Source organism: Felis catus, chromosome B1 (genome assembly GCF_018350175.1).
Source record: "Felis catus isolate Fca126 chromosome B1, F.catus_Fca126_mat1.0, whole genome shotgun sequence".
NCBI lineage: Eukaryota > Metazoa > Chordata > Mammalia > Carnivora > Felidae > Felis > Felis catus.
In genome coordinates, this window is record NC_058371.1 from 15,599,379 (window position 1) to 15,611,163 (window position 11,785).

General features: G+C 41.9%; 1 protein-coding gene across 9 annotated transcripts in view; it reads left to right on the forward strand.

The window, feature by feature from the left end:
• The window catches only part of PRIMPOL (primase and DNA directed polymerase), a 57,781-nt gene that overhangs the window by 39,222 nt on the left and 6,774 nt on the right, over positions 1 to 11,785 (forward strand). For 8 of the 9 annotated variants that reach the window (XM_045055214.1, XM_019828256.3, XM_019828254.3 and 5 more), the window contains 4 exons: positions 5,619 to 5,781; positions 7,425 to 7,513; positions 10,238 to 10,327; positions 10,405 to 10,513. In XM_045055214.1, coding sequence (XP_044911149.1) covers positions 5,619 to 5,781; positions 7,425 to 7,513; positions 10,238 to 10,327; positions 10,405 to 10,513 — 451 coding nt within the window. The remainder of the gene's footprint in view (positions 1 to 5,618; positions 5,782 to 7,424; positions 7,514 to 10,237; positions 10,328 to 10,404; positions 10,514 to 11,785) is intronic. The other variant, XM_019828255.3, reaches the window with a different exon arrangement.

Below are 11,785 nucleotides of genomic sequence, written 5' to 3' on the forward strand. Positions count from 1 at the left end.
GTCCGTACGTCTGAAATGAGTCTCTTATAGGGACCGTATGGATGGCCGTTGTTTTCTTTTGTCCTTTCAGATACTCTTGATTGGTAAATTTCATCCATTTAAAGTAATTATCGATAGGTACGTACTTATAGCCATTTTGCTCATTATTTTCTGGCTGTTTTTTAGTTCTTTTTCTTTCTACTTCTCTTGCTTTCTTCCTTTGTGGTTTGATGACATTTTTAGTGTATGCTTCCTTTCTCGTTAGCTTTTGTGTATCTGCTAGAGGTGTTTGTTTTGTGGTTACCGTGAGGATTACATATAACAGCTTATATTTATAATAATCTATTTCAAATTTATAACAACTTAAGTGGGAACCCATTCTTTTTTTTTTAGTTTTATTTATTTATTTTGAGGGAGAGAGAGAGAGAGAGAGAGAGAGAGAGTGTGTGTGTGTGTGTGTGTGTGTGTGTGTGTGTGTGTGTGTGGAGGAGGGGCAGAGAGAGAGGGAAAGGAAGAATCCTAAGCAGGCTCTACATTATCAGTACAGGGCTGTACTGGGGCTCCATCCCACAAACTGTGAGATCATGACCTGAGCTGCAATCAGGAGTTGACTGCTTCACTGACTGAGCCATCCAGGCACCCCACGTGTGAATGCATTCCAAAGCTGAACACTTTTACTCTTGCCTCCCATGTTTTATGTTTTGCATGTCACGTGCACTTTTTTTTTATATTATATGAAATTTATTGCCAAATTAGTTTCCATACAACACCCAGTGCTCATCCCAAAAGATGCCCTCTTCAATGCCCATCACCTACCCTCCCTTCCCTCCCACCCCCCATCAACCCTCAGTTTGTTCTCAGTTTTTAAGAGTCTCTTATGCTTTGACTCTCTCTCCCACTCTAACCTCTTTTTTTTCTTTTTTTTCCTTCCCCTCCCCCATGGGTTTCTGTTAAGTTTCTCAGGATCCACATAAGAGTGAAAACATATGGTATCTGTCTTTCTCTGTATGGCTTATTTCACTTAGCATCACACTCTCCAGTTCCATCCATGTTGCTACAAAGGGCCAGATTTCATTCTTTCTCATTGCCACGTAGTACTCCATTGTGTATATAAACCACAATTTCTTTATCCATTCATCAGTTGATGGACATTTAGGCTTTTTCCACAATTTGGCTATTGTTGAAAGTGCTGCTATAAACATTGGGGTGCAAGTGCCCCTATGCATCAGTACTCCTGTATCCCTTGGGTAAATTCCTAGCAGTGCTACTGCTGGGTCATAGGGTAGGTCTATTTTTAATTTTTTGAGGAACCTCCACACTATTTTCCAGAGTGGCTGCACCAGTTTGCATTCCCACCAGCAGTGCAAGAGGGTTCCCGTTTCTTCACATCCTCTCCAGCATCTATAGTCTCCTGATTTGTTCATTTTGGCCACTCTGACTGGCGTGAGGTGATATCTGAGTGTGGTTTTGATTTGTATTTCCCTGATGAGGAGCTATGTTGAGCATCTTTTCATGTGCCTGTTGGCCATCCGGATGTCTTCTTTAGAGAAGTGTCTATTCATGTTTTCTGCCCATTTCTTCACTGGATTATTTGTTTTTCGGGTGTGGAGTTTGGTGAGCTCTTTATAGATTTTGGATACTAGCCCTTTGTCTGATATGTCATTTGCAAATATCTTCTCCCATTCCGTTGGTTGCCTTTTAGTTTTGTTGATTGTTTCCTTTGCTGTGCAGAAGCTTTTTATCTTCATGAGGTCCCAATAGTTCATTTTTGCTTTTAATTCCCTTGCCTTTGGGGATGTTTCAAGTAAGAAATTGCTGCAGCTGAGGTCAGAGAGGTTTTTGCCTGCTTTCTCCTCTAGTGTTTTGATGGTTTCCTGTCTCACATTCAAGTCCTTTATCCATTTTGAGTTAATTTTTGTGAATGGTGTAAGAAAGTGGTCTAGTTTCAACCTTCTGCATGTTGCTGTCCAGTTCTCCCAGCACCATTTGTTAAAGAGACTGTCTTTTTTCCATTGGATATTCTTTCCTGCTTTGTCAAAGATGAGTTGGCCATACGTTTGTGGGTCTAGTTCTGGGGTTTCTATTCTATTCCATTGGTCTATGTGTCTGTTTTTATGCCAATACCATGCTGTCTTGATGATGACAGCTTTGTAGTAGAGGCTAAAGTCTGGGATTGTGATGCCTCCTGCTTTGGTCTTGTTCTTCAAAATTACTTTGGCTATTCGGAGCCTTTTGTGGTTCCATATGAATTTTAGGATTGCTTGTTCTAGCTTCAAGAAGAATGCTGGTCCAATTTTGATTGGGATTGCATTGAATGTGTAGATAGCTTTGGGTAGTATTGACATTTGAACGATATTCTTCCAACCCATGAGCATCACGTGCACTTTGAATATGTTCTTCTGGCCTGTAGCATTTCTGCTGAAAAATGTGCTCATAGTCACATGGGGTTTTCCTGGCATGTAACAAGGTTTTGTTTCGTTTTGTTTGTTTGTTTTTTCTTGTTGCCTTTAAGGTTCTCTCTCTCTCCTTTTTTTTTTTTTTTTAACTTCTGACATTTTATAATGTGTCTTGGTGTGGGGTCTCTGCATTTATTTCATTTAGAACTCGCTGTCCTTCCTGGATCTGTAGGTCTTTCCTTACCCAGGTTATTGGAGTTTTCAGTTACTATTTCTTAAAATAGTTTTCTGGCCCTTTCTCCTTCTGGGATTCATTTAATGTGAATGTTGGCCTGCTTGGTGTTGTCTTCTAAGCCTCTTAAGCTGTCTTCACTTTATTTCATTCTTTTCTCTTTTTGCTGCTCTGCCGGGTGAGTTCCTCCATCCTGTCGTTGAATTCATTGATCCTGCTTCATCTAGTTAGCTGTTGAACCCCTCCAGTGTATTTTTCACATCAGTTTCTGCATTTTCAGCCCTGTGACTTCTGTTGGGTACTTTCTTCTATTTTCTTTTTGTTGACGTTCTCACTGTGTTATCCATTCTTCTCCAGAATTTGGTGAACATCTTTATGACCATTAGTTTGCATTCTTTATCAGATAAATTCCTTATCTCCATTTCATAAAGGTTTTGAAAGAGTTTTAAATTGCTTTTTTGTTTGGAACTTGGTCCTTTGTTCTTCATTTTGCTTGACTCTGTTTCCCTGCATTAGGTGAACTAGCATCCCTAGTAGTCTTGAAGAGTTGGCCTGAGAAGGAGATGAAATCTGTCCTTCAACCCTCTCCTAGCTCTTGGTTGTTTCTCAAACTTTTGTAATTTTCCAAGCAGCTTGTTTTATTTTTAATAGCTCCCAGTACTTCGGGGTATTCCAGGACCAGTTAATGTCCCAAAGGGGAGGATCTCATTTAACACCTAGATTCAGGCTGATGCCAGACCCTCAGGCAACAGCTTGCTTGCTTGCTTGCTTTTTTTTTTTTTTTTAATGGTTATTTATTTATTTTGAGAGCGAATGCTTGAGTGGGGTAGGGGCGGAGAGAGGGAGACAGAGAGAATCCACACTGGTGGCTTGGAGCCTGACATGGAGCTGGAACTCATGAACCGTGAGACCATGACCTGAGCTGAAACCAAGAGTCAGATGCTCAACCGACTGAGCCACCCAGATGCCCCATGGCAGCAGCTTTTAAGGAATGGAGAGCATGTGCAGTTGTATTGGACTACAAGCGTAAGTCCCGCTGACCAGCACAGCCAGGTCATATGGAGGTGCCCACGGTGGCAGTTGTAAAAATCAGGACTTGTTGAGCATGTGACCTTCTTTCTGAGAGATCCTGGGGAGCGATTGTGAGGTAGAAGGAGAGTACAAAGGTAGCGCCTCTGGCTACGTTCCTTGCGAGCAGCTCTGTAGCTTCTAGATGTATGCCAAACTTGAAGACTGCCCCTCAGGCTGAAGCTCCGGGACAAGCAGTTAGGCGTCTTTCCCAGAAAGGCTGGGGGTGTTTCAATCCGCTGTCTTTGCGGTGCGCTGGTGGTGGTCGCCATCTCAGAACGGTCTCCCTGACCGTTACAGTCCCATGACCCCCAGGGCCGGGTGATCGAGGGTTAGGCCCTGGGAGGCGGCCACGAAAAGCAGGGTACCAGAGGTCAAAACTGGGGCACCAGACACATACAGAAGCTCCCCTCTGAGGGATCCTGGTGCTGTGAGACACAGCAAAAGCCAGGAGGAGAATGGTGCCCACCCTCCAAGGTCTCAGGAAAGGTTTCCAATTAGCTCCTGGATGTGTGTTCAGTTAGGCTCCTGTGAGGAGAAGCTGGCAGGCTCTTGTACAGAGGGACTGAGCTGGCTGAGCTCCTGGGTCTGTTGCCTCACTGTGCCCTAGGGACGCCTGCTGTTTAAGAACCCTTTCTCCATTGGTGACAGTTCTGTAGGACCTGTGAGGATGAGTCCCACCGGCCAGCAGAGCCAGGTGACAGAGAGGAGTCCCCAGGCTGCAACTGCGAAAATCAGGGCACCAAGCAAAGGGCATAAGCTCCTTTCTGGAAGATACCAGTGAGCTGGAGTGAGGCAGAGGGAGAGTGCAAAAATTAGGTCCCCTGGACTCCATTCCCTGAGAGCCCTTCTGTAGGCCCCTGGGAGTGTGCCACAGCAGAAGCCTGCCCCTCGGGCACACGAGATCGGCCTGTCAGAAACTGGGGGTGGGTTTCAGTCTGCTCTCAGTGCCGTGGCCTGGGAGTGGTGGTCTACCGAGAACTGTGCCTCCAGTTGTTAGAGTCCTTGGACCCAGGAACGCAAGCCTCCCGGGCCTTTAAGGCCAGGTGATCAAGGGGGTTACCTGACAAACGGTTTGGCGGATGTAAAACTGCGGCAGCAGATGCGAGTAGACGCTTTCCTCCAGCAGATTCTGGTGGCCTGGAGCACGGCAGGCGGGGAGCCAAAGATCGTGTCCCCCGGCTGGAGGGGGGCAGAGGGGCTTGCAAAGATGGCACTCGCTGGAAAGGGGGGGAGAAAGGAGAAAAGATGGCGCCCGCCGGATTTAGCAAAGCGGAGAAGATGGCACCGGCCACCTCCATCTCTGAAGAAGATCTCTCAGTCCAACGCTGGAAAGTTTGGAAATGAGCCTCTTTCACATAAACCCTGGGTGCTTTTCGGAGAGCTGCTTCTGCACTCGGCCCTGGGGTGAGTGAGTCTGCACGCAGGCCCTGAAGGAGTCTTTCTTCCCCAGTTGGCCACGGCCCGCAGGTCTCCTAGGCCCCAGCCCGGCTGGTCTTCAAAGCCATATGTTCCTGGGGCTCATCTCCTAGGCTCAGGTCTTAAACGTTGGGCTGTGAGGTGTGTGAGGTATGACTCCTCCGCCTTTCAGGGAGACGCTCCGGGTCTGAATTCCCTCCCAATGGTGGGCGTGGGGCTTGCGGTGAGGTTGTCTCAGCCTCTCCTGCCTGCCTTGACGGGCTGTCGGACTCATCCTCCACGCGGAAGGAGTCAGTTGGCCAGCTCTTAGGCTGTTTTTCAGAGGAGATTGTTCCATATATAGCTACAGATTTGGGGTGTTCACCCGAGGAGGTGAGTTCAGGCTCTTCCAACGTTGCCATGTTGGACCGGAAGCACTGGTTTCCCTAAGAACGCCATACAAAAGGAATCTAATGTTTGCTGACTATAAAACCAAATGGCTGAAAACGTGCGTTCGTAATTATTCTTGTTAACTTTTGACACAGGAGTTTATACAAGAAATAGAAACTTTCGGCTGTATAAATCATCGAAGATAGGGAAGCACGTGGCTTTGGAGATTGCTGAAGATAACAAGTTTTTTCCTAAACATTCGGAGACTGTATCTGAAGAAAATCAATGTTTCCTGTCTTCTTTGGTCAGCAATGTCAGGTAGATAGTATATAGTACCAACATCAAACTGTTGCATATTCGTGAATGCTTATTAAGCAGTGAACAGCATTGGATAGTACTATAATGTGAGTTGGGTAAAGTCTTTCTAACTTAAGGAAAAGGAAGTTCTCAAAATTCTAGGGTAACGTATTTTTATAAAGAAGAAAATTAAACCTGTTCCATTTGCAAATAGAGTTACTGTTAATATCTACTTTTCATATATGCCTGTTCATACATACTTATATACGTCCTTCATTCAAAAAATAGTTGAGATCATTATTTATGTGGTTATATCTTTGTTTTATCCACTCGACATTATATCATGAATATCTTCCAAGTTAGTAATTTGCAACAGTTAGTTGTAATGAAAACTTAAAATTTGTTTTAATGTTTCTGTGTTCTTGAGAGAGAGACAGCACACAAACTGGAGGGGGGCAGAGAGAGAGGGAGACCCAGAATTCGAAGCAGGCTCCAGGCTTGGAGCTGACCGCCCAGAGCCCCACGCGGGGCTCGAACTCACGAGCTGTGAGATCCTGACCTGAGCTGAAGTCGGGTGCTTAACCAACTGAATTACGTTTGTCAGAAGTAATGTCAGGGTCTTAGTTTCCTTACCTTTAAAATGGAAATAATATTAACACCTATCTTAGGGAGTTGTGAAGATTAAATGAGGGAAGAGGTACACACAAAATTATAGCTGGGCCTGGCACGTGATGTCTGCTGGGTAAGTGTTAGTTGTTAGCAGCTGTTCCTGAGATTCTGGAAGTACAGTGGTAAGTGTAAGAATTGTATCACTGTGGTTGGCACAGGAGTGGCCTCTAATACAGCCTAAAGTCATCTCCTGATTACCAAATCCTATTTCTTTTGTAGTTTCGGTATTAATTTCATACAAGTGGAGAGTTCTTCTACTCAATGGGGTTTCCTTAATTTTCTTTTGTGTAGCCAAGTAAATAAGTATTTCTCTTCCTGAAATAAACGTTAAATTCTTTATGGCTATGAGTCTGTCTTTCAGTTAACTTTAATTCATTTTTTCCTTTGCTCTCATCCCTCCTTCCTTCTTTTTTTTCACACTTTTCAAATTATTTTTAGACTTATTCACACTTTTCAAATCATTGTAACAAAAATGTCAAAGGCTCTGTATGTTTGGAGAATAGAATTGTACTTCATTCTAAAGCTTCAGCAGTCCCAGAGTCCTCTGGTTCACTCTGTGGTTAAAGAAAGTATTTTCATTTTTAAAAATTTATTTTAGAGAGAGAGAGAGGGAGGTGGAGAGGGGCAGAGGGAGAGAGTGAGAATCCCAAGCAGGTTCCACGCTCAGTTGCTCAGCGCAGAGCCTGATGCAAGGCTTGATCCCACGACCTGGATCATGAACTGAGCCAAAATCAAGAGTCAAGAGTCAGATGCTCAATTGACTGAGCCACCCAGGCAGCCCAAAGAAAGTATTTTAAGTGATCACCAAACTACTCTTTTCTATATGGATAGGATTGGTGTTTTTGTAGGCAAATGTGGCTTGATTGTCCTAGAACAATTAGCTGTTGAACAAAGGATTTTAATGTGGAACTATTTGAAATTCAGTCTCCTTTCCGTAGCCATGTCTCTTTAATTCTTACATAATGTTAACTGTTTCTTTCACCTATTTTCTGCAGATTCTCAGACACTTTACGAATTCTGACATGTGACACATCTCAAAATAAAGAAAAACGAATTGAATGTTTTAGCAGCACCAACACTAAAGGTAATTTTAAGAGAACAATTTCCTATGAAAATTTAAGGATACAAAGTCTGTTTTGCCTTGAAGATTTTAAATCTTCAGTATTCATATCTACTGATCATTTATTATTTTTTTTAGACTTTATTTATTTAGAGAGAGAGCTATTAGGGGAGGGGCAGAGAGAGGGCGAGAGAGAGAATCCCAGCAGGCTCTGCACCAACGAGGGGCTTGAACTCATGAGCCATGAGATCATATCCTGAGATGAAACCAAGAATCAGACAACCAACTGAGCCACACAGGTGCCTCAGTATCTACTGATCCTTTAAAACAACTTAGTTTTTATCCAAAAGGGAAAAAGTGTAAAGAAAAGATAATTATATTTTTTATTTTTTAAATTTTTATTATTATTATTTTTTAATTTTAATGTTTATTTTTTGAGAAAGCATGAGCAGGGGAGGAATAGAGAGAGGGAGACACAGAATCTGAAGCAGGCTCCAGTTTCTAAGCTGTCAGCACAGAGCCTGACGTGGGGCTTGAATTCATGAACTGCGAGATCATGACCTGGGCAGAAGTTGGATGTTTAACTGACTGAGCCACCCAGGCTCCCCAAGAAAAGATAATTTTTAAAGCGTATTCACTAATTTTCATCTTATGGTTTGGGGGGCAGGAAATGGGAAAATAGATTGTTGGTAGAAATAAACCATTATTAAAAGAAAAACCTAGGGGGGCCTGGGTGGCTCAGTCGGTTAAGCATATGACCTCAGCTCAGGTCATGATCTCACAGTCTGTGACCTTGAGTCTCATGTCAGGCTCTGTGCTGACAGCTCAGAGCCTGGAGCCTGCTTCAGGTTCTGTGTCTCCCTCTCACTGCCCCTCCTCTGCTCACATTGTCTCAAAAATAAAAAGAAAAAAAAGAAAAACTTAAAAGTCCTCTTCCCTTCTGTCCACAACCAAAGATGGGTAGCCACCATCAGTTTCCATGGAACCCCGTGGAGATTTCCCTTGCATTTCCCGGTTCTTTTAATGGCTGCATGGTTTTCACGCATGTCCTTCATTTTTATATTGAAAAACATAGAGGTTTTTTTCTAGGATTTCATATATTCTCCCGTAAACAATTTTGTAAATGCATTTTGGATTATCATTATTTATAGCAGTGAAAAACTGGAAACAAATCTAAATGTAAAACAAAATGGCATTGGTTACATCCTATAACATACTCTATAACCAATTTATAAAATTTATAAAAACCAATATAACATGGGAAATGTCCATTTATAAGAGAAAAAGTAGACTCTGGAATTGGGAGGTATGATTACAGCTTCATTAAAACCATGGATAACATTTTCTTATGCTTATTTTCTTCTTGTTTAACAGTTATTTCTAGATACTGATTTGGAGTTTATTTCTCTCATTTCTGCTTTAATGTATTTTCCAAAGTTTCTCCAATTATGTATATTATTTTTGTAAGTGAAATATAGGCATTGTTTGTTTATTTTCACACTTTTTTTAAAAAAGTGTATTTATTTTGAGAATGGGAGGGAGAGAGAGAGTGAACACCTGAGAGTCTGTCGCTTAACCGACTGAGCCACCCAGGTGCCCCTATTTATTTATTTAGAGACAGAGAACACAGTGGGGGAGAGGGGCAGAGGGAGAAAGGGAGAAAAAGTCTGTAATCAGCCTTCACTCTCAGAGCAGAGCCTGACTCAGGGCTTGATTCCACGACCCTGGGATCATGACCTGAGCCAACATCAAGAGTCAGACACTCAACCGACTGACCCACCCCGGCGCCCCAATATAGGCTTTATTTTAAGAAAAGTAGATAATTCTGTGTTTAAAGATGAAGTGAGATTTTAAGTAAATGATTGTAAATTATTCCAGTAGATTCTTAGATACAAAATATAACCAAATTGTCAGAGCCCTACAGCTGAAGGTCCCGGGAGAGCACACCTGCAGTGAACCAGTGGTGTGTGTTATGTGTGGAAAACACGTACCACCGGGATCTGTGGGGGCAGCTCAGTAAAAGGGTGTTAGAAACGACTTCTAGGATTCAGGCTTCAGTTGGGTGTTTTGAGGAATGTCCAAGGCAGCGTGGATTTGTTTTCAGCTGGGTACTGTCGGAGACAATTCTGCGCTTGACTATCTTCATAAAGTTTATCTAGAAGGAAGGCAGACTACAGTGGGACTAAAGCTAGAATTGGCAAAGCAGCCCCCGTTATGAATAAGATGGGCGGCGTTTAGTCATTTTTGTGGTTTGGAAATAGTTCATGTTTTGTTTGTGATTGCAGAGCGCTCTTATTTTTGTCTTGAATCATCTTGGCTACAGAGTGACCTTATGTGATGTTGAAATTCTGTGAAATGGTTACTCATCAGCAGGAAAATACAGGGTTGAGCCGTGTGTGCCCAGCCTGTTTGTCACAACACCAAGGCCGAGCTGATAGGAGTAGGCCAGCTCCGGGGTGTAAGGGGTTGCTTTTCTCTTTATAAGAATGAAGAAAGCAATCAGAATGATTATAGGTGCTTCTTGTGAAAATTAGTTAACATTGGACTTAATTGAGAGGTTTGAATATTACTTACTTGTAGGATAAGCCAGAACCCGTGACTGACTAAAAGACAAATGGAGAAATGGGGGGGCGGGGGGAGGGACCTGGAGAGTTTCCGAAACGTGTAATTGTACTAAAGAACAACTTAAAATTTAACTCTTCAGCTTTTAGCCACTTTAATTATAATGAATTTTTCTCTCTGTTGCAGCAGAAAACATTGAGGGTTTTCATTGTTCGCCCTACCCTGAAATTGATCAATTTGTTCTTTCTTTGGTGAATAAAAATGGCATTCAAGGAGGTAAAGATAATCTTATTCCTTATTCACTGTAATATGCTGGAGTTATAATAGCTTCAGAAACATTATTTGCATTTTAGGAATTCGGCGTTGGAGCTACTTTTTCCCAGAAGAGTTACTGGTTTATGATATTTGTAAATATCGCTGGTGTGAAAACATCAGAAGAGCGCACAAGAGCAATAATATCATGTAGGTAATGTTGTTTATTGAGTTCCATGTATTTAACCAACATTACATTTTAAATTTTTATAATTTTTACAGTTGAGAATATAAACATGATTTTGTTCTTATAATGAATGTAGTTACATCAGATACTGTATTTGGTTTATGTTTGAAAATATTTAATTTGACCAACTTAATTATCACCTTAGCACATGTCATTTTCATCTGTACTTTATTTGGTAAAATAATCCATTAGATAGTATAATCTTGAGAAGAGTGAGGTAGAATTGAGTGGGGCTAGAAAGAAATTAGAGGCAGTAGACAGGAGGAAGGAAGTATCTCTCCCTTGTCTGTTTCCATTGGTCCTTGACATGTTATATGGAGTAAATTGAAATCAAGCAAACTTGGGTGAAAAGGAAACTCTTTGGTGCTAAGAGTTGGAATTAAGGTTAACATGTTCAAGACAAAGAATGATATTGAGAGGAACAAATATTTATTGAATGCTTGCTGTATGCACCAGGCCCTGTTTTAGAGAGTTTTCTGTAAAATCCCCCTGGCAAAACGAGAGGGAGTGAAGGATGAAGTGAAACCAGAAATAGAATTTTAGATAATACAGGGGCACCTGGGTGTCTGTTGGTTCAGCATCTGACTCAAGATTTCAGCTCAGGTCATGATCTTGCGGTTCGTTAGTTTGAGCCCCGCATTGTGCCCTACACTGACAACGAGGACCCTGCTTGGAATTCTCTGTCTCTCTTTGTTCCTCCCCCACTTGTGCATGCTCTCGGTCTCTCTCTGTCTCTGTCTCTCTCGCTCAAAATAAATAAACTTAAAAAAAAAAAGAATTTTAGATAATACAAAGGTATGGTTAGAATAGGGATAAGACAGAAACCCAGCAGTTACTGGTTATGATATGGGAAGTTTTGCTGTGTTTTATATTTAACACAAAGCTGAGACTTCTGTGTATCAAGTGTAAATAACACGTGTGCCAGACATGAGAAAAGACTGTGAAGTTCTGCTAGGAAGCTAGCGAATACATTGGGTAGCATGACTCAGTGCTATACTTACATATGTAGGTTAACCCAGTTAAAAAAAAATAACATTTCAAAAATTATATGCTCAGTACACAAAAGCTATCACGTAGAATAGCACAAAGAAAAGATTACCCATAGGCCCAGAACCAGGGATAACTGTGGTTATAATTTTGGTATATCTTTCTAATTTTTTACTCTATGGATATATAAGCTTACCAGTAAATCATTATCATAAGATGATCGTCTTTTTTTTTTTAATTTTTTAATT